A 24192-nucleotide genomic window follows, 5' to 3' on the forward strand; every position below is an offset into this window, starting at 1 on the left:
CGTAAAAAAATCGAAATATAATCGTTTTAAAGAATATTTAATTTTTGTAATAGATGCAAGGGTATAAGAATTTGACCTTTCAGAAGTTTTCTACTTTTCTTATTATTTTTTATGTTTAACAATTCGGCACATTTCAGCCATATTTCATTTGTAAATTTGAACTAGATTTGACGTTTTTTAATACAATGTATTATGAACTTCAACGTTTTAAAATATGCCAAAAAAATCAGTCTAATTCAATTTTGTTAAACTTATATAAAAAATAAAAAAATCACGTACCTGGTAGGTATTTCGATCTTTTCCGCTTTCAAGTAAATTAATTGCCAACAACTTCTAAAATAATGGTTCGATTTGGAAAACTAAATGTCAAATATCTTTAAAACTATTTGCTAGCCAAAAATAAATCGAAGATATCGAGTCCATAAGTTCTCCCAATTAGGTCGGTTTGTTGAAAGAGTACACAGACCGTTAAAACGCAAACTTGTTACCCAATTTATGGCGAAAAAGCCGTTTAACGTTTCCTAATAATGCTTAAATTATGTTCCCGATTACACTGTAATCATTTTGTGGCACAATTGGGTCGCACAATAAGTCCTCGCTTAAGCAGTTAAACACGAATGACTTACAATAAAACTGTCAAAACGTCAGCCACAAAGCTGGAAACTAAACCTCTCTGGACGTCGGACAGGCCACAAGCACATTTAATTGATTCCAGCTAAGCCTCGTTGGCAGCTTGCAACGACTGGGAGACAATTTAAAAGCTTCCGGCTTGGCGGCGCAATCTATGAATACATTTATGCGTACGGTTACAACTTATGCATATTTTAGGCAACATTACCGTGCATAAATCTACTCATCTATTATGCAAAACCCCTTTGCTGTTTGCGGAAATGATTTATTTATGGGTCACCGAGCCCAACAACCAAAGTGCAGGTTTCTGCTGTTTATTTTCGTTTTTTTCGTAATTGCGATTGCGAAACTGTAAAATTGAAAATATATTGGAATTGATTGTATTTGGCGGTATCCAATTAAATTGATTTAATCTTTTGCTCTAATTCAATTATTGATGCATATACATTGCTGCACGTTTTCAGTCAGCGATGCGTGATCAATTGGAAAACTTTCACAACGGCAATAAGAAAAGTTGGAAAAATCTTTTTAAAGCCACGCAGATGTTTGAATGTCCTTTATGTAAAGGCACAATGCATTTTAGTCTCTTAACCATATTTAATGAGATTAGAAAAGTCGTTTATAAAACAAAAAAATTATTTAATAATTATAAATTTCAGTAGAAATAAATAATAAGCAATATAGCCTTTTTCCATATTTCTATATTGGTGTTTTTGTAGCGTTGAAGTATCTTCCTTATTTGCTGCATAGAACAAGCGTTCAATCTCACCAGATTAAACTTTTTTCCCACTTTTTTTGTAGTCTATTGGCAAGTGAAGCGTTAATGAAAAACTTTGACAAAAACTGCATTTCTGCAGCCCGTTGAAAAGTTTCAGTGGAAGACAGCGAAAATAAAGAAGGAAAGAATAACAATAGTCCACGGTCGCTGGGCCAACATAGCTTTTGATTAATGCTACCCAAGCATCAATGAAAACCAATTAATTAACGACAACAACAGGAGCTTTGGAGGCAATCTTGGCGGGGTAGTGGTAACAAAGGACATGCGCCTTCGTCTGCTCATGAATGAATCAGCGATTGAATGACTGAATGAGTGTAATGACTCTTTCATTAAGCGCTCGACCGTGAATAAAGCATTAACCCCACCAGGAAGCAGCCAGCAGGATCTGAGCTGAGCAGTGAGGAGTGAGGAGTGAGGAGCGAGGAGCTGCATAAATTTCCACTCAGATGGACAACAGTGACAAAATGGAAATTGCAAACGGAGCTAAGTACTCGTCGGCGCTCAGCAGTATTCCGGCTTCCTGTTCGCAGCCAATTCCCAGCCCGGACTCAAGGATCCTCCGCTCCGCTATTGGCATCCGTAGTGCCTTAATAAAAGATGAACACGTTGAAGCATATTGAAATGTAATTCATAACCGAGCAGCATAGGTTCGCAGTCCCAGTCCCAGTCCCAAGCCCATCTTTTGCAGTTGCTCGGCTGTTGGTAACCTGGCATTGCGCATACGTCATGGTGGACACCGGATGTGTCTGCAGGCATGGGCTGCCTCCCCCACATTCTAATTGAATTATGCATCGGCCCGAGTTGCATATAATTCAATAAGCACAGCGAGAGTGGCTCAGAACCCTCAACCTGCAGGGCAGTGAAATTCATCCACCTCTTATGCACGAATCAATACTTCATGTCGATGCTGTAGCTTCTTCAGGTAAAACCCTAATTAATCAGCTAAAAAAATATATATAAAAAAAATTGTAACTGCTTTAATTTTCAATTTTTTTTTGTGTTTTACTGGTAATTCAGAATTTACGCTTTATTTTAGTCGGAAAACAATATCATATAGCTGCCATAGGAACTATTAATAATTGAGGTGAAAATCATCACAGCTCTTTTTAAACATGTACGCATATTATGTTAGATGATGTTTTAAAGAATATTCAATTTTTGCAATTGCTCCAAATTTGTTATCTTTACTCAGCATCCTTTTCTGATTAATGTAAAATAAATGGCAAACCAAATTTTAAAGTCTGCAGGACAATGACGATTTAATTTGATTTAACTCAAAATGAATTTAGCTAAATTTTTAGTGTGGAAGTTTTAAATTAATGTGTGTAAATGACACAAATTGTTAACTACATTTTCATATTATTAGCTTACGAGAATTTTTCCTTCTGAGATCTTAAGAAGGGTATCCAACAAAACCATACAAATACAGTATTCCAAAAATATTTAAACTTATTACAGTGTTTTTTGAAAAAAAAAATGTTTTTTACCGTTCCAGACTTATTTACAAATCACTACCACTCTCCATTAATTAAGTAATTTTGTTAAAATCCCATTGTAGCTTCCGTTTCAATAACACCGTTGTGCATTTGTTGTTTGAATTATACTTTAAATGAGAAAAAGTAAGGCCAAGTTAATTATACTGTGTTTCATGCAATCCGAATGCGTATAAAATCGTGACATATCGAAAAGGAGTTCGGATTCTTCGAAGATAAGCGTAGGATTTTGGTTCTGCATACAGTCCACATGAAAAGTTTGCTCTTGGCAAGCTGTTTTCCCCTCTTAAGCTTTGAAAATTAAAACTTTCATTGGCCACTTTTGGACTGTGATTTAATTTTTTTTTCATTTTCCGGTTCTTTTGCGTTTTCTTGGCCGTCGAATTCCGCGCTGACAAACTTTATTATTTCGCAAGAAACTTTTTAATGACAAAATCAAATTGGTGCAGGCAAAAAAGTTGTGGCCAAGAAAGGCAAAACAAGAGAACAAGCTGCTGATTGTCCTATAATTTGAGGCTTATTAAAGCAAACCCTCAAAAAAAAATATTATACACGCAGATATTTTTTGATATTTTATGTGAGGCAAAATGATTTCTGTAGCATGTTTTCCATTTCATCCATAAAAAATGTTTTAATGGAGCATTTACTCAATGTGGCCTAGTCGAAGAATCGGGCCATCAGCGATATTAAATTTAAAGCTCTAATGTTTATGATTTTCGATTACGGAAAACGCACACCATACGTATATATACATACATACTTCTTTCCATTGACTGAATTCTGACACAGTGGTGACAATTTTAGTAGACCCGTAGTTTTAAGAAGAAAACTAGAAATTTAAACTGAAAAACTTATGAAGATTTCTTAAACTATTTTTGCGATAAAGCATTTCGATTTCAAAAAATTTTATTGTAATAAAAAAAGATAGAAATAAAAACTCTTTTTTTAGATAAGGGATTTTGAATGATAACTTGACATAACACAATAAATCCACGTATGAACCAATCATTAACGACTATAATACACTTTTTACTCAGCGAGTAAAGGGTGTGCATAGAGTTTATAGCCCATTTAATTTACGGATATCCCATTTTTACAAAAACTCAAAAGAAGTCTTTGTAACGTCTTACACTTTCGGCGCGCACTGTAAATATAGGAATGGATGGTCAAATGGCCGTTCAATCAAATGTCTTGACATGACGTGGCGAGGGGATAATGGCAAACTATTTGTTAGCATCCACAATAGTGGAAAGGTTTTGTGGGTGGAAAATATGCGGGCCATAAAACTAAGAAAATTGCAATTTTTTAGTAAATTAATGTGCTAAGAAGAATTGAGAAAGTGCCACAACCGGGCATCCGAAACCATCAATCAGTGGCTTGTCAATGCAGTGAAAAATCAATAAAATAGGGGTAGCACTGCCTCATTTACTTAAACAATCAGTCGGATGCTGAGCCAAATGTGACTTAAAACTACATTTGCGTCCCCGTTTAACGAGCAATTCCCACCCTGCGTTTTTCCTTTTCCCACTTTTTGGCTGTTTGGTTTGCCAGTCCACATGTGACCCGGACTTGGGCTTCCACCTCCCTCCTGGTTTTGGCCATAAATCTTCTTGAGCCTGACACAGAAAGCAAAAAGTTAAAAATGCTCTTTCTATTTTTCGTCAAGCTTTGTGTTTGTGTTTTGGCATATGATTGATGTCCCCAAAAGTGCTGAGAGGGTAAGACTAAGAGACGCTCTTTAATTAGTGGAGTGTTGCTAATTTAATTAAACACAGCCCATCAACAATTGGAAGTGATTATCAGTGGCACCAACTTGAAGCGAGAATTGCATTTCTTTTCTTGTGTTTTGCCCACAACAAAGGCTAATGAGCCACTCGAGCTCCTCTTTCTACCGCCCACTTCATCTCTGTCTGTGGCAGGTTTTCAGGCTCTCCAACTGACACTGAGAAATTGCAAGCCGCACGAAATTAAAAATAACTCAGGCAAAATCTTGAGAAACAAAGGCAAAGCGGGCAATCTATGAAGCTTCTGCCCAGAAAGAGACCCAGTTCTCTTCTCGCACCCAGGCGAATACGGAAGGCTTAGGGTATTGTTAGCCCAAAAGAAATCACCTTCTCCGCTTTTACCACGTTCTCCACCGAAACAAAGGCCGGGAAAGCGAAAGCAAACGAAAAATTCGTTAGCACGTTGATTTATCATCGACAGAACGCCCAACTGGGCACCGCCGAAGAGGGGAGCTAGGTAAGTTGCGTCCGCCGCAAGTAATTCAATAACAGCCAAGTAGTCCGACCATGGGACAATGGCGAGCCCAATGCTAGTAAATTGTGATATAAATCACACAACAGCGGAACACGAGAGGAGCCAAAAGGGAAATGGAAAAAGTGCCCCTTGTTGGCAACTGACAGGCGGCCACACAAGCCACCCACACCCACACCCACACCCACAGCGGCAAAGAAAAACCCGAAAATGAAACTCGTTAGAAGTTTTCTTTCGGTCACAGCCTTTCGGAGCAGGCAGAGCAGCTGAAATACATAGAAAGGCAACAAACAGAAATCAAAGGAGTCGCTATGGCTGGAGGAGGGTTGACCAAGACACGAGGTTGGCCCTTTGAGTTTCTGGACTTTCTGGAGGAATGGAAAAATAAAGCTCAGTTGGAAATGGCCAACTCTATGCTTTATTTTAGCAAGGAGTAAGCCAAGCTAACAAAATTGTTGAAAACTAAATAAAAGCTAAAACTACTATGGCCATCAACTCTACAATAGACAAAATTCTTCTACAATATTTATTCTCTTCTCAATAGTTTGAAAATTTGGTTTTATGTTTGTTTAATTATAATTAGGTTAGCTTATGTGCAGTGTTGGGAAATGTACTAGTTTTCTGGGTCTAGATAAGTTACACAATTGGTCAAGTATCTAGCTGGGGTAAAAGGTACAAAAAGGTTTAAATTTAAAGTTTTAACTTTAATCATTTTGAGGTAAATTTGTTTTTCACGAAGTTGCAGACGAATTGTGATATTTTGTATGCGCTCTGGCAGTTAAGTTTGGTTGTAATAACATGTAAAAGGAAATATCTTATATATTGCTTATGCGGTGGAATACATTTTTCCTCAAGTTGCATTGAAATTATGCTATTTTTTATGAGGATATTGGCGAAATGTAAAATGTCAAATATCAATTAAGCTTACTAGGTCCAGCGGCATAAAAAAAAATTAATTTTCCATTTTTCAGTTTCTTAGTAACTTATTAAATGTCTCTTTTTATGTGAGTATTATATATATATTATAAAAGTTTTAAATTATAAAACAAGAATGAACTGATGGAATAATTGTATTGAGCTATACATTTTTACAATAAATCCAAACTTCAAAACAAGTCAAGCTACCCGCGGAACTACTCAAAAAATCTGCAGCAATTTGTCTCAACTAAAAGGAATATTCTTTAAATGTTCACATAATTGTGCAGTGTACAATGTATGCACATATATTTCATACATGCCACATACAATTTTGATGAATGGCCGTAAAATGAACTTTAATTAAATTTGCTGAACCAAAACACAAAGTCATAAATAAGTTGAATAGCACGTCATGGCGCGTACGCGTGATGTGGTAAAACAAGAAGAGAAATTATAATTAAAGCTTGGTCCAAGATACATTTATTTATCTTTAATATTTATCCAAACTTTTTAGACTGACGACTGAAACCACCAAAAAGAAATGTAATGGTAAATTATTAAATATCCATTTACTGTTATTTGCAATTAGTAAATTACAGATGTGTATTCATCGCCAATCAATAGTTTTTTGCAAACAAATAACTGTATATACTACGGAATACAATTTTGAATTTTTTTAAAGAAAACTTAAAAAAAAGAAGTATATACATAAATAAATATTTTTTAAAATCTGCATGCATCCAAGAAAATATTTATAATTTTATTTAAATGAAGAAATTGTTTGTCAAGTTGAAAAAATCGACCTATTTTCTTATCAGAAATACATTTTTTTAAATTTCTCTCAAAACTAACTTATATTAAATATATAAACATTTGAGTTGTGTTTGTGATACTCGTTTCTATAGGAGGGTTAAATGCATGGACAACTTATCTAAATTAGTGCAGCCTATCATATGCAACCTCCAGTGCTGAGAAAACAAATCTCGTCAAAACCATTTGCGTCTGTATCAGCAAATTTTCCTCTTCTTACTTCAAAACCTAAACATGTGCTTTTGCTTCGCCATTTTGTTCATTTCGAGCTCCCGCACATGTCACTGAATATATATGTCCTGCTGTTCGGGAACTTGTTGTTTTAATCTGCTCTATTTTGCCGAGCTGTGCTTGCAGTTGGCCAGCAATACATATTGTGCGTGTTCCAACAAGCCAGGAGACACATGTTCCCTTGTTTGCCCAAACACTTGGCGCGAAATGGGTTCTTAGGGGGCGTGGGGCCAGCATGGCGTATGCGTAACATCCCCCGATTGCATTCCGTGACAGACAAGACAATTGACAAAAATGTACTTTTGATCAATAATCAAATGCAATTTAGCGGCGTGGTTCTGTTCTTGAATTTAATTTTGCATGATTTGTGCTGCTTGTGTGACCAGCCTGTGGCCAATAAACGTGACTCGACCACGTTTCCTGGCTTTCTGGCTTATGTCTTTATGTAAATTTGCTTTGCAACCCCACTTTCAGGACTCTGTGTTCTGTTTTGCCTCCCACAATGGTTGCAGGCTGCGGCAGCTGCAGCAACATTGATGCACGTACAAACATAAATAATCGTTGTGCGGTGAAGGAAGTAGCTTAGTTCAAAAATCCCCTTAAATTGTGTAAGCCTAGCTAGAAGCGATTCACATTGAATCTGAATCGGTTTGCACTGGTTATTAAGTTTCAAGTTCAGGGATTATGATCAAGTTCAGGAAAGAGTTAAAATAAAGGCATTATTGGTTAAATTTTTTAGAATGCATCTTGTGCTCTCCACCAATTAAACTTCAAGTCAGCTCTGTCCAGACAGAATTAGATACAACAAAGCTTTTATTGGTCATAACTTTAGGGGCGAAGGAGAGAGCGAAGAAAAGAACATTGCATTTTCCACTCGACAGCAGAATCAGCAGCTGAGTGTGTTTTTGTGGCAGCCATGTGGTGTTGATATATATATTTTTCTCAAATATACATATACATATATACACACATGGTGGGGAAGAGTTGGCATTGTCAGACATTGGACTGCAAAGTTAATTTGCATTTTAAATGGCGACGACCACATTCACTTAACACAAGAAGTAATTTTCAAGGCAGATTCTATATAGATATAGATACCATCCTGTCCATCCATTGTGCTTGGCCACAATTAAAACCGGATGCCTAATTTTGGTCAAACAATTGCATCGAGTTTTCCCATCGTTTAAGCATTTATAATCGCAGAATGTTCTGCATAAATTTAACAAAAGGCATAAGCTCGTAGGGTATAGTCCTTTTCTGAATGTATGCGCATAAATTGCGGCAAATTACGCTGCTAGCTAATTATTATGCGTCGGTCCATAGCTTCAACTATGAGCTCACTCGTGGAAGAAGAGGAGGCAAGGACCCGCTGGATTAGCTCTTGATTAGGCAGTTAGTCACTTTTGGAATGGCAAATAAAAGCGGAAAAAAATGGAACGCATAAAATGTTGATTGTCAGCAAATAGTGCTGCAGCTTGACATAAAAGTCATGCAATAAAAAGTCGATTTGATTGTTTCTTCGTGAAGCGAAGCACTCTTACTCATCATTTTAAGAATAAATCTTGATCAGAAGATTCTCTAAGCGAAATAAGGGAAATCATTCAATTTGAGTATAACCATCCTCTAAAATAAAAAAAATGTGCAATTAAATTTACAGTTGAAAGTTTTTGTATTCATGATGCGAATATAGGAACTCAAAAGTTCTGATGTATACTGTGATATACAAACAATCCCTTATATAATATTTAATCTGAAATCCTCCCAACTTAAAATTCGGAAGCTGTAAGTATTAGATTTTGAAGATTGCTCTATCTACAATTCTGTTCTTAATTTGATTGCTTGGTAGTTATAATTTTGAGTATAAAGAAAAATACCTTTTTGAGGTCAGTGCAACGTATACAAACTAAATGAGGTAACAAAACTACAAGTGTACTTAGTTTTAAGTTTTTTGTTCTCAAAAATAAGTTAAAGCCTTGCATTTTTTTTAATAAAAATGTACTTTATTAAAAGTCTTTGCACAGCAAAGAAGTTTTCTATTCATTAGATAAATTTGTTGTGAAATACTCTGTATGTATTGAGTATTTATTTTGCAATTACACAATTGTTAAATCTAACAAAATAATTTTTTCTAAGCAATTAAATGAATTTGAATTAAAAAAAAAACCTACCTAATTTGTAATCAGATCCACTTCTTTAGAAATAATTAATACCATAATGGGATTATAGTTAAGATTTTAAATATATTAAAAAAAACCTAATCGGATATACAATGGATTTAATTTTCCAAAGGCTATAATCGCTCCGTTGACTCTACAGCTTGCGATAAATTTGGTGACAATTGACGTTGGCGTTGAGCACTCCCCATAAAGCCGCTTATATCCTCGATTCATTTTGCACGAAAATCAATGCAATAGTCGAGGCCATTCAAATGCAAACTATGCTAAATGAAATTATGCTGAACTATTATGCACATTTCAGCGGAGAAACTAATCTAGCATAATATTAAAATTGAATGGGCAACCAGAGTTCACGGTTTAAATCCACCAATTACACCAAATGTGCACAGTTATGAAATTAATTATGTGCCGAACCTGAGGGCAGACTACAGTGGCTCGGATTTCCAGATTGAGCCCAGTTCAAATGCAAATTTCAGGCCCCAATATCCCAGCTGAAATCCCCCATATCAAAGACATATCAGTGCCGTCTTCTCAGAGCTGTGGCCATCATTCATAAACCAAAACTTAAAGCAATCAAACCCTAAACAAAACAAGAAACCCCAACAATGGAAAAGTTGGAAAAGGGAAGCCTAAAAATACCAAATGAATTTTAGAAATGCTCTGGGCAAAGCAGGGACCGAGGAGCGGCCGTTGGGATCATATGGCAGAACGGGTTGCACGTGGCAGAAAGGTCTGGGAAATCCCCTTTTGGGCCACTTGGGCACGCTGCGGCGGCTCCTTGGCCGGAACTGTCGGTCTTAGCAAAAGACAACAGCAAATCAAGTCGGGCAGCAGCAATAATATCGGGTAACTTTCGACTTTAAAAGAAACGAACGAGGAGGGAAGCTAACCTCTACAAACACTATAAAAACATAATAAAAAAAAAGATTTTTATACTCAAATTAAAAACAAAAAACCAAATTTAACATTTTGTCCGTTTTCAAACTTAATCTGCATACACATAAAAAAAGATTGCGAAAGTTTTAAGTGTCTAACTTTTAAACGGCAAACTGCAACCATATAAAAACAATAGCAACAAATAACAAAGCTAAGAAAACACGCATGTGAGTTTTCACTTTGATTTGATTTAACTTAAGGGTTTTCATTGTTGTGAAAAACTTAACTTTACTTGAATACGCACTTACTAAACAAATTGCTAAATTTTTTTAAATTTAAAACATACGACAGTTGTGTAGAATAATTTATTTAACTTAAACATTGTTTTATCAAATTTTTTCGGATGTAGAAAGTTACATTTTAACAAGAAAGGAAGCAAACTTTGGCAAGCCGAAATTCGAATACCCTTGCAGCAATTGCAAAAATTAAATATTCTTGAAAACATTAAAATTATGATTTACTTGCGTTTATGTTTAAAAATATTGAAGCTGTGAATATTTGCAGCTCAATTATTCGATTGATTATATTCATATGACAGCTATACGATATCGTTTTCCGAATTTGAACTGTAAAGTTATTAATGAGTCAAAATAATTTTAAAAGAAATTACAAAATAAAAAAATATTTTTTTTTTTTTAAATATGGTTTTGTAATATTTTTATTGTTCTCATGGGAGATTTATGTCATTTTGATAAAACTCAAACCGTAATTCTAAAATATTTAACCTTAATATATGTCGAAGAACTAAAAAAAAAATTAAAAAACAGCAAACTTTTTCATTCCTTCAATTCAATCGCTCCCAACTGAGAAAACCTGTTAAAATTAGGCAGAGTCCCATCCCCTAAAAGCCACCCTAAACCGATGAAATCTGTGCTCCATTTGCGAGCAGAACAATTTCCGGTAACAAAAAAAAAGGGGGAAAGCAATGGAATTCTTTGCTGATTTTGATCTCTGCTCTCCCTCTCGCTCGTTATGCAATTAAAGTGCAATTAGCAGGCAGTTAATTAATTACGTTTTTGAATTACACACGTGAGGAGTTCCTAGGCATCAGCAGCAGTAGCTTTCCTCCGTTTGGATAGTGAGCATGTGCACTTGTGTGCCCCAGTTGAACACGTGTAAAATCAACATGTTGTTCCTTGGCATATGTAAATAGCCCACCTTCCTGCGCTGAACCAAAGCCAACCACACACGGAAACTATCTCTCCTGGTTTTAAAGCGGAGCTGAGAGTTTCCCGCACACACACACACACACAGGTCCGGGCCCTTCATCAACAAGTTTGCAGTGCTTGATTTTTGAATTTTTCGACTTTAGCCCGCTTCGCTCAGCTCCAAGAACACACACAAAAGACGGTGAAATACACAGAAAATGTAACAAAACAAACAGATAAACAAACGCTCACACACACATCCTAATAAACACACACAAACAAGGCGCCCACTTAGCCTCCTCCCCTCCCCCTCTTCCAGCAGCCGAAACTTCCACTCCAGCTGAATCCCTTCCGCTCTTCCGTTCCGTTCCCCTTCCCCTTCCCCTTCCCGTTCCCCTTCCCGTTCCCCTCCTGTTCACGATCCCACACTCCTGTTCTAGGCTGGCCGCGTGCCTTACTTTTTTGCTTCTTCAATTTGTTTGGGAAAATACAAGTTTTGTTAAGCACAAAGGGAGCACTCTCTGAACGCGTTCTCTCAGGGCTAACCAAAAAAAAACGCTCTCTTGCCGTCGCTTATACACTCGCAGAAAACTATATGTGCTAAAAATATGAAAACAGTGGACTGAGTTTGGCTGAAAGGGGAGACTTGTTTTCAAAACAAAAGGAATAAAGCTTTCAGAATTCGTCAAAACAAAGTTGGACTGTAGTTTGTAATTCGGTATTAACAGAAAATTTCTAATTGTTTTCCATTAGGCTTTCTTTTATAAAGAAAATATTTGTATAATTTTTATTAGCAGCCATTTTGTATACCACTGTGCTCACAGCTGGTTTGTATTACGTATACGCAGTGAGTGCCGCATGAGAGTGGCGTCGAGAGCACGACTCGGGCAAGAGAGCCAGAGAGTCAGAGAGCGGCAGTTGCGCTCTGTGCCGCAGTTTTAGTGCTCCTCTTGGCCTGGCCACACGAATTTCCAGGGGTATTTCATCTGCCTGCAAATCTGAGGCAGCGTTCAGTTTCGTTTGAGACTTTTGGCGCAGCGGTGACAGCAAAGGAAATCAGGCCAAGCGCCGTGAAAAATACGAGCAGGAAAGAAGAAGGCGAAAAACTCAATTTTTCTTCAGGAAAACGATTATTTTGAATTAAGGACATTTACAATTTTAATGAATTTTTCGCGGGTGAAACTTGAAGTGAAGTGAACTGTAATTAGAAACTACCAGCTCGGTTAGCTAAGTGTTGTGGTTTTCGGAAAGGTACTTAAAAGTATCCTGCTGGGCTGAAGTCTTGCACTTGCCGTCGCTAATTGCGAGATTTCAACTGCAACTGACAGGCGGCAATAAGAAGAGCAGAAAAACTTTTGCTACTGCCGCCAATTTCGATATCCTTGCCTCGCACTTCATCCAAATCCCGGGAAATTGTTCGCCAGCGAGGCCTCAAGCTGGGCGATTACCGCAAAATGACACGTGTCAGGCGCATTGTGGTGAGTCCTGAGAAAGCCTCGTCCCTTCCCGAATCAACGGAATTCCCGCGCTTAAAGCGAAACACATTAAAGCGCTGCCCCCAGATCAAACCCGCACACACCCACAGGCACACATTTTTCACCGACCAAATTTTTGCGGCATGCCTTTTTCCCTTTGCCTGTTTCTGCTCCAGCAAATTGAATTTCTTATTTAAACGCGTTTGCATGCCGACCTCCGCGAGAACCTCCCTCCATTATTGCTGCTAATTTTATATTTATTTCCATTTCCCATCGAATGTTGCGCTCTTTGAACTTTGCCGCTGGATAATATCGGGGACTTTGTCAAGGGAGGTTCAGATCGACTGTAAGCTAGTATCTAGCCTCTAAAACGGCAAGCTGACGAAGTTGTTAGCTAAAATGCTCAATGGAACATGGGTATCTTAAGGCAAAGTCCTGGCCACTTTCTGCTCTTTTGCAAATAATTTTTATTTAACGACTTTTGCCGCTTGAAAGGGGAAAAAACAGGCAGCCACATTCACGTGAAGCAAACGTGAAGTATATATGTATGTATGCATGTCCGTGAGGTTTTGTTTCTTTTTATGCGTTTTTTTACCCAAAAACCTGAGGTTAAATATGGGCACTCGCACAATCCGAGCCTTATCGCAAAGCCAAGCTGGCTGCCAAAAACAGATGCCCATTGAGAGACAGAATCGCGCATTAATTTCCAAGAGTCCTTATCTAAGCCTTCAAACTAGCCAACTGGATATTTTGGATTTGGCAGCAAAATGGCAAAAGGAACCAAAATAATTGTACCAAAAAAACGTATGAAAAAGTAATGAAAATGCAGTTGGTAGAACCCTCGTGGAATTTTCTTTTTTTTGGGTAAATGTTCTACCTCTTAGGCTTATTTCGGGCACCAGCTGCAAAGGTATGAAAATCCAGCACAAAAACGCGGTCCGAAAACTGGTAAAAACAAAGCCGAAAACAGCATAATGGAAAAATGTCAAAACAGGGTCCTAAAGCGATTGGCGGGATGCGGCGGGCGGACTGAACGAAACATGGTGAGGGCCAATGTCGAGCATACGCCAGGTTGGACACGAAATTGAGCAAACATTCCGGACAAAGTTGATTGAACCTTGAACGTTAACTTTTCCCTGACAAGCAGCTTTTCTAGGTTATCAGTTATCCTGTTGGGACCTTTACATGCACTTGAACTTTACATTACAACAAGAAAGGAAGCAAACTTCGGCAAGCCGAAGCTCATATACCCTCGCAGCTATTGCAAAAATTATGTTTATTTCGAAAACATTAAAATTATGATTTACTTGCGTATATGTTTAAAAACATTAAAGCTGTGATGATTTGCAGCTTAATTATTCGATAGTTCCTATGGCAGCTATATGATAAAAAGTTACATTCTGAAATACATTTTTTTTTTTTTGTTTCCATGGGAGCTTTATGTTATAGTCGTCCGATTTTGATGAAATTTAACCAATACTATATGTCGAAAAACATAAAAAAATTTAAAAACAGCAGTTTTAAAATGTTTTATATTTGTTTTTCCGACTGTTTTTATGGGAGCTATATGCTATAGTCGTCCGATCCGGCTCGTTCCGACTTATGTAATACATGCAATAGAAATTTTCACGCAGATAGCTTTAAAACTGAGAGACGGACACTACTAGGTCGACTCTCCTAGTGATGCTGATCAAGAATATATATACTTTATAGGTCGAAAATGTCTTCTTCACTGCGTTGCAAACTTCTGCCTGAAAAAAATATAATACTCCCTCCAAGGGTATAAAAAAATGCATTCATGTTTTTGTGAATATTAAAGATAGTTTAAATATATCTTGGTAAATATATATACGCCATTTGTTTCAATAACTATGGAAATTTATTGTTCCGATAAAATTATGATTTCTAAATAAACGAAAACAAAAATAAAACACCTTGATTCCAATTTACGATCCCCATAAGATTTACATTGTTTGGGAATCCAATTTTGTCTCCCGTTCCCAATTTACTTTTGCCCGATAGCTTATCGTTTATACAAGATAATAAAATTTATGTCAAAGGCAGTGTTAAACGTTTTATACAATAATAATAACAAGAAAGAAAGTACATTTCGGCAAGCCGAAAAAATATGATATAGCACCGACTAATTTCTGAGCGGGCATTTATCTTAGTTTGTGCAATTTTGGCCAACAACTTAATCTGAGCAACTTGAGCCCAAGTTCAGCCATTATAGATCATCAATCTGGCCTCATTATACAAAAAGCGACTTCCCGCAACCGCTTGGTTCGCATTAACCTGTTGTCAGCTGTTCGCATGGCGAAAATGCCTCCTTTTTCTCTGGCTGACACACACACACACACAAATCAAATGTTACAGGCACTTGTAAAATGTCCTGCTCATCCCCGCCCCTTTCGGAGGGCGTGGCCCTTGGCATTGCGCGTCACGCTTATCACAACAGGGCAATAAATTTCATTCGCCTTGTCCCCGCATGCTACAACATTTTATGGTCTCTTCATTTTCGACAGCTGCAAACAGTCGAATCCGAATGCCTTTGCATACTTGACGAGGCTTTGTCAATGCACATTATTATCTGCAGAAGTCCGCCCCCCGAGCGGAAAAACAAACATTTTATTTTGTCATTTTGATTGATGGCCATGAGTCCGATGCTCCGCCTCGTGTTTGCTAGCCGTTTTAATTAATGTGCGAGTTTTGGGTGCCTTTCACAGAGTTGAAAACTATGCTACGTTCGGAATAAGTTTACCACCAAGGCCGCTGGCACGCACACACGCTTCAAGAATATTATGTTTTCTGAACTGGCGTGAAGCGCTCGCCGCCGGCAAAACGCTTTTTCGCCATGGTTAAGGATGAGGTGAAGACTTCTGGCTCACAATCATTAGCAAACGCTATGCGGTTTTTGGAACGGGTGGTTCAGCTGGCGGATGATGGATGCTGTATGCGGTTTCAGAGCCTTCGCTGGAAGCTTAATCTTAAGAAATTTCAAAGCAAACGAAAGGATTAACTTGGTAGCAGAGGGAGAGCTACATTTAAAATTCTGGTGTTCTGGACACATAAAAGGGCATTTTTCTTTGCGAATTTTCGCTTGCCGTTAAGCTCGGCAATTACTGGCCGCCTTTTGAATACCCAATTTTGGCCAATCTCGCCGCATTACGTATACGCACTGTCATTTCCAGCACTGAATTTTAATAGCTTAGATTATGTACTAAAAATATGAATGAAAAAAGGCATTTCGTACCCGGCCTGCGTGTCCACCAGAGTTATGGATGGCAATGTCCGGTTATAAGAGCCAGCACAGGCCATTAGGCAGGTGAGGGTTTCTGGTGATATTTCTGCTGCCCCTACTGCTGCTGCTGCTGCTGTCGTTGTAAAATTGAAGTGCCAAGCCGGCGGGGTGTCAACACCGCGGTGCAACAACAACATTAACGGGCACAGCATAAAATGGCCTGTTCGGGGCGAAGGGAAAACGCAGGACGAGCAGGACATCCAGCAGACAGACAGCACAAAAGGCTGTCAAAGAAGAGACGCTCGCTGGCGGACCAAATTGCTTTTTGCTTTATAGAAACCGGGTAAACAGCAACACCAAAGTCAGTTGGGCTGTCAACGGGAGGCAGGACAGGCAGCAGCAGGTGGCAGAATAGAGATGCCCCAGAGTCGTGAACGGGCAGGAATTTTACAAAAAAAAATCACAAACAGAACTAAACCGTATTTATTACCATACCTAAAGCTCTAAATGTTACCGAAATTTCCATTTTATATAGGATAACGGAGCTTATTAATCAAGCCCAAATTCTTTTGGCCAATCAAATATAAAATATATTTGCAATATCCTTAATTAATAAATATGGAATTTTGCCCCCAATAATTGGCTTATCCGAGCATAACTGCTTTTAGAATAGTACTTATACTTACACAGCAAACTAAATGAAATTCCATCCGTGTAATTGAATGTAATTGAAATTCATAATTGATTTAAATTATATTTTGATGTGAGTAATAAAACTATAAAACTATCTCCTAGCTCAAGTTGTGAACACTGTAAATGTAATATTCAGATGAAGAGTAAAACAAGATGGAGCACTAGTCGAGTACCCGACTATTAGATACCCGTTGTCAGCTAAAAAATGTTAAAATAAATAAGCTTTAAGAAAGTATTCGGGTTTTAGGTGACGCTAAACTTATAAATTCTGAAATAGGAGTTCAATTTAAAAAATTTAAATAATGCGATATTTATTGACTCAGGAAAAATATGTGGCCTTTAGATTTTAGTTCAAACATACTCCAGGTGTGTTCAGCAGACTAAATAAATACGTTACTGTTAACAAGGTTTGATTATATAGTTTGTTTAATTAAAAGCAAGTGAAAATATATATTATTTTATGTATTAACCTGAGCATCTAAGCATTGCCAATTGGGAACGAATGAATGACCTATCACGTGGTCAGCTCCAGGGCAATTTAAAGGCAAAAAAGAAACTGGGAATGAGAGCGGAAAAATAAGATAAAAATATATATATATATTTCTATATATATGCTAATATATATATAAATTCCATTTTTGTGGCCTGGGCTAAGTACACTTTGGTGTTTGCGCTGCGCATTTTAATTAAGCTAAGCAAACACACCGAAAACAATTACATACACTCTTATACGCACCTGAAAGACCTCAAACCGAATAGAAGTACAAATTGTGTGCCTGGCCAAAGCAGAATTTTATGCGAGCAACGCCGCTTCACACTTCATTTCACTTTTAAGTTTTTGTGCGCCTTTTGCTTATGCTACTTTTTTTTGTAATCCCACTTTTTATTTCTGGCTGCGGCTGCCAATTGTGCCGGTAAGTTGCTTTATTGTACGAGGTCCATTGCACACTGCTGCTAAACTCTCCGGAATGGCTGCCATTTCTTCACGCAATTCCAAGTAATTGTCCTCCCCGCCGTCGCCTTGGTGTTGCTTTATTAAACCATAGCGGCGCAATCACCGAAATGAGCCCACCCACACCCACACCCGCACAGACAGACAAACACACACGTGCAGATGCAGATATAGCACATCGGGAGGATTGTACAGAAACAGAAACACCTTCGAGGGCACGTGCAACATTTGTATTTAAATTTGAATGTCTCTGCCGTTGGAACGCTTCACCTTGCGCACCAACTCATGTACTAACACGCTCCCAGACAGAAATAGCTGTATAAATACGTATACGTTAACATACATCTGCAAGCCAAGAGACCGACACACACTGAAGAAGCAACAATTTTCCTTTCAGCCGGGAAACTCGCACAAGGTTGGCCTTAAAAGTTCTGAGAATAGCGGAAGAAAATCGAAACAATTATGTAATTTAAGATATCTCCTAATTAAAGGATGTTGGATTGTTAATAAATAACGTGAAGGAAAATTTTTCAAATTCAATTTGAGTTTCGCACACTCTTTAACTTAGAAATATGTACAACATATCGAGAATTTTTTGTATCATCTTTGTCTAACTGTGGCAAAAACAAAAAAAGATAACAAATATTTCCATTTGATTTATAGAATTTAATCCAATTGTTTTACATACATAAGTAATAGCCAGATGTTATTTTGTACAAATTATTTAAAGCAAAAATGATTTTATTTATTTCTTATCTAACACAATATCAAAAACCGAACTTCGTATTAACTCGCTGGAAAAGCTACTTCGCCTGCGAAGTATTAAAACTTATTCAGCTCATGGCATAATTTACCAGACATTTTCAATAATAAATTAAATATCTTTGACAAACGAGGGGAAAATTTTCTTTTAATATGCTGAAAACTTTTGAGATTGAGCAATTAGTCTGGCGAATTCATAAGATTTCACTGGCAAACATATTTTCCTAGGCAAATGATTCTTCAGAGTTAAAACTTAATCAAAGTTTGAGAAAAGTTTATGCTAAGACAAAACTCGAAGCTACCCATTTTACCTACCCACTCACACAGCAAGTCGCTCAATGCCATGTCCATTCAACCTTGGAGGCACTTCTCCACCCCCAGCCACCTATCCACCTCCCCACCGCAGAACCGAGAGCTCAGGGGTCCCCGTCTCCCCAATGATTCCTAACATTACGTTCTGGCCGAAATGCGTTCGCATCAAACTATATAACACGTTCATATATCTTACGGTTCGTTACCCATTTAATATTAAAGCAAATTGCTGACTGAGTTGCTTCCCCCACTGAAAATTAGGCATTTAAACAGAGAGAAAACGTTCTGAACTTGAGATTTTTATTTGAAAAGAAAAAACTGTTCTTTTTCTAAAAAATGTGATTGATTTTTTAAAATTAAACAATAGGTGTAAATTGATTGTTTTCACAAAAAGAATTGACAGAGAGCTGACCTAGAATAAATAAAACTAAATCAATTTCATTCTTCCTTAAGCCTTGAAATATTTACAAAAAATTAAATTTTTATAAATATAAACTCAAATTGTCGTTAGAGGACATAAAATTATTGCACTTATTTTTTTTTTTTTTAATTGGTGACAGTGGTGTTAATATATAAGGGAATAATTTTATTTACCAACATTGATTTATTAAAACTCAAATTGGTTGCTATTACTAAATGACCTATAGTTATTAATAATAATTAATAATATAATACAAAAATTAATTTCGAATTATTTCATGCCTTTTTGGAAGAATACTAGTCGTAGAAAAATTCGAAAATTGTTTTTAAACGTATTTATTTTGCAATGTACTTTTCTCTGTTTATCCTTATATATTATATATAAGTTAGTTCGTTTGTGCAGTCAGTTAGTCTTAGGCCTTTTTTGTTTTTTCTTGAACACATTTCTCAGCCGTTACGAGCAAATGATATGCAAATAAAAACGTGGCCCAAGACCGTGAATTCCCAGTCCCATGTGTGAGAAAAGATTCGCAATGGGGAGTTGTAAAGGTACATGCGGAGGAACGGCTACTTAAATTCAAATTTAAATGGTGTGCTTCATTTGAGGGGCGCAAATTGCTCGGCTGCCAGGCGTATGGAAAACTTTTTGCCTTAATGAACATAATTATGGCCAGAAGACCAGAGTATTCCGTAAGTTTACCTCATCTTCTTTGCCAAATGCTTCCCGCCATTTTCAGTTTTAAGAGATGCACCTGCGATAAAAAGGCCCTGGAAGGAAGGGAGTGAACGCGGTGTTCAGATTTGTTTTTCTTGCACCCACAGCTATTTATCTTGAGCGCTAGCTCCCTTGGGGTATGCAACATAAGTACTGCCAGCTCCCGCACACACACTAAAGTCGGAGGCCTCTAGGTACTATGGGAAAAAACAGACTTTTTGTCTGGCAAAAACACATTTCTTAAAAGTGGTTAAAATAAGGCTGTTTTGACTGACATAGTGCCTCTGTAAGGTTTCAACTTTCTTACCAAGTGCTGTTAAAAGGTACAATTAAAATTATAAAATGTGTAAGATAAAATAATTTCTTAAAAATTTAAGTAAATCTTATCTTGTTTGCGTTTGAGCAATTAAACTGTATAAATTAATGTTGCGTACCCTTTATTTTTTGTATAAGTAAAACCCAAAAAAAATATTAGAAGACTAGCTATTTTTGAAAAAGATACAACGAGAGTCTTTCAAACTTTTGCGATATTTTTAAAATTCATATAATTCAAAGGAACACTGTTGCACACTTTCTCCTTTTTCGGTTGACTACGTACTTAAGCTTTTCTTTTCGTATATATTTATTTACAATAAAACTTGGTAAAACACAGTTAATATTTTCCCAAAAATCATTCCTTTTATTTGTAGTAAATTAACTTTGCTTGAAGTTTTCAATTAAAGTCATAAAATGTTGTACTTTTCCCATAGTGCAACGATTGCACACTGATGCACTTCGTGTTGAGTGCACTTTCCACTTTCACTTTGCGCTCGCTTGTTGACTGCTTCCATCTCACGTTTCGGGCTCTCTCCATCCACTTTCATTATTTGCGTTTAGCTCAGGCATACGCACACCTACACCTACACCCACACTCACACTCACACTTACCCATACGCACACCCATACACAATAGCACAAAACACTTTTCATTGTCATTTGCGCCTCAACGTATGCCATGCCTTCTGTCGCTGACTCATGTCCATGCAGTAAAAATTCCATTTCAGCAGCAATTTCATCTCTTCTCATACCCTTTAAATGGCTTATAGAGCATATTTTCTCTTTTTGGCGGGCAAAGGATTTCTTTTGAGCGATGTTTTAGTGTAGATACAACTACAATTTAATTTATATAGGTCTGCATCTATTAGTATCTAGTCATGGGATAAATTAAAAATGGTAAAATTAAAAGTGCGATAAAATTAAAAATGTAAGAAAACAGAAAACCACTGCTCTTCCATGGTAGTAGATGTAAATTTGATCAAACATTCAAAATCACTCGTTAAATTGCAAGATATACAACAGACTACTTACACACACATCGAGAACTGATGAAAAACGTATTTTGTTCTACCTGTCCATATGTAAAAAAAGATCCTATTTGTGATGAAAAACTACCCAATGGCTAAAGAAATATTAATAATGTATTATAAAAACAAAATATGATACAATATAATTTAACAAAAGTGCACATGAGCGTCTACTACTGTCTCCAAGACATTTAGACTATTGTTTCCTCCATCAGGCCAACAACACTTTGTGCTTACTTACTGGACAGTTGGCCATCCCTCATCTTAACTTATGCAGCAAGTTTTTGCCATTTCATTTTTTGTTGAGCTTGTATTTGACACTTGTTTTTGTTTTGTGTTCTAAGGGCGCGGGCGGGCAATGGGCAATGGTCTGAGGGCTGAGGGCATGGGAACATACAGTTTTTGTCATGTTTGTTGATTGTGAAAGTTGGTGAAGCGCTTTTTAACAGTTTTCGTGACACTTTTCCGAACTGTGTGCCATGGCCGGCCATGGCATGTATATTTTATGTTTCGTTGCCGCTGGCCAACGGCAGACAGGACACAGCTGACATGGCCCCGGTGACCTTAATGCACCAATGACATGTTCGAGTGGAAGGTAACCGAGTTGCCTGTCATTTCTGCCTTTCCTCCGCCGCCGGCATGTCTATAATGCAATTTTCCAGTCATTTTAAGCCAACTCGGAATGAAATCTATGAATAATTCATAAGAAACGAGCAACAGAAATTGGAAAAAAGATTATCAATCAATTGGTATTGCAATTGAAAATTATGGCTGCCGTGCGGAGAATGTGTGGTTGCACTGCGGCTCGGTTACGGTGCCATTTTAAACCAGCTTCTGCTGCAATGCATCGCATGTGGCTGGGACACTGGCAAGAGTTCCATACCTCTCATTCCATTTACCAAAGAGCCTTTCAAATAGCTTTCGTTGCCGATTTTACCTTGAATTGTTGAACGTAATGAGTTCTTGTGGCTGGCTTATTTAGTCGCATTCAGTAGCTCGCTTAAAATGAGAAAATTTCGATAAACATTTATTTGTGAAAGGTAACAACTGCAATCAAAGGTTGTGCTGCTTGATAAATATGGAGAATACAACTTTATATTTATGACGCAGACACACGAAAGCGTCTGAAGCGTAAGAATCTGGCATTTAAATAGTCGAATTTGCTTTTGAACATTTGTTCCTTTCAAATTTGATTGAATAGGTTAAAAGCGGATTAAAAAAAATAATTTGTCAAGCTTATTCAAAATAATTTGATGTTCAATACATTCAGAAGAACAATTTCCTGATTAAGACAACTTCAAAGTTTAAGAAATGATTAACAAAACATTGAAAAATTAAAAAATGCAGTTGATTAAAATATGAGGACTATATCATATAGAAACAATTGATAATTGATAAAAAATTTTCTCTATATTTCCTTTTTTTTAATTCTTGTTTACATAATAATGGTTTGATAATTCCCAAGATCGCTTTTAAGTGTAATAAAATCGGAAAACGATATCATATAGCTGCCTTAGAATGATCGAATAAAGTTTTTTGTTGTGTTCTGTTTTAAACATTCTTCACTCACTTTGAATTTAGACATTTATTTGCAACCATTACTCACTCGCCTGCATTCTATTTCACTCACCTTCTCCAGATTTTCGATATATATATATATATATGCTCATGTAAGATTCTTCCGAGCGGCCAGAACAAATTACGCTCCATAAACATCAATCAGCGAGGCATCTTCGTTCATTTGAAATTGGATTGCTGAATAGCCAACTAATGGCGTATTTTCAATTCAATTCGAAATTATAGTTCCTATGTATAAATGTTTATATATGAGTGCAAGGTTAATAAATTATCAGCTATATCTGCCAGCAATTGAAAACCTTTTTATTCTTTAATACAATTTGTTTATTTTTTTGTTCTATTAAAAGGTTAAATCGCGATGATAATCAGAAAAATATATAAACAGCTCTTATGTTTTTAATTTGCTTAGAAAATACCGGTAATTTTAATTTATGCGTTTTTCAATATAATTATACTTTTGTTAGCTATTTTATAAAAAAAGTTCTCCCTGCGTTTTAATTAATGACCTCGCAGCCAGAGTTCCCTATGAATAAATAATGTTATTCAATCGACTTTGTTATTGTTGGACTACGATGGGAAAGTGTAAAATTTGAAATTAATTAACTGCAGACGAGTCTTGTCCATAATACTACCACACAGTCTGGATACTCAATATCGCCTATATCTGTCAATCTGTCAAGGCAAAAGAAACGCCTTTTGGCTGACCTCAGAAATAGATGCTGAAATCATTTCCATCATCAACTGACACACCAAGAGAGTTAAGCGACAAGGGAATTTTCGCATTTGCTTTCACCTTCAGTCTCACAATTCTGCGTCTTTGTTTGTTGTCTTAATGTAAAATATTGTGTATACGCCAGGTTGTACATTAAACGCTTTTTGCCGCAATAATCAAAACATTTTCTTTTTATTTATAGTAGTTTTTCCTACGTGATTTGTGGTAGGGGTAATGTTTTGTGATTCTTATATATCGCCTGATGTATAGTTATATTAAGGTTAATATGTTTACAAGTGGAACATTTTATCTTCTGAAAGGACAACAAATCAAAGAAAGCGAAAATAATTAAACTTTTTCAATGCATATAAAATTTTCGGAAATTTAGCTAAATATATATCCGTATTAATTAATGTTCTTTTTTGTAAATTTCCTGTTCACAAACAACTTTTACTGAGTAAAAAGAATTTAAACAGACTCATTCTTGATTAGTGCAAATCTTTATTTGTATAAACACAATCAAACTGTAGATTTCTACGAAAACAAATTTTTTAACAAGTCGACTGGGCGTTTATTAAGTTATAAATATCTCAATTAAAGATACGAAATTTC

At 36.7% G+C, this 24192-nt stretch overlaps 1 protein-coding gene across 3 annotated transcripts in view; it reads left to right on the forward strand.

Moving 5' to 3' along the window:
* The first annotated feature begins 12374 nt into the window (after positions 1 to 12374).
* LOC108135250 (inactive dipeptidyl peptidase 10) overlaps positions 12375 to 24192 on the forward strand; it is a 34732-nt gene continuing 22914 nt past the window's right edge. For all 3 annotated transcript variants that reach the window (XM_017255914.2, XM_017255916.2, XM_017255915.2), the window contains exon 1: positions 12375 to 12855. Coding sequence is in view for 1 of the 3 variants with exons in the window: in XM_017255915.2 (XP_017111404.1) it covers positions 12832 to 12855 (24 nt within the window). In the remaining 2 variants the exon portion in view is untranslated. The remainder of the gene's footprint in view (positions 12856 to 24192) is intronic.

Source organism: Drosophila elegans, unplaced genomic scaffold (genome assembly GCF_018152505.1).
Source record: "Drosophila elegans isolate 14027-0461.03 unplaced genomic scaffold, ASM1815250v1 contig_397, whole genome shotgun sequence".
Classification (NCBI taxonomy): domain Eukaryota; kingdom Metazoa; phylum Arthropoda; class Insecta; order Diptera; family Drosophilidae; genus Drosophila; species Drosophila elegans.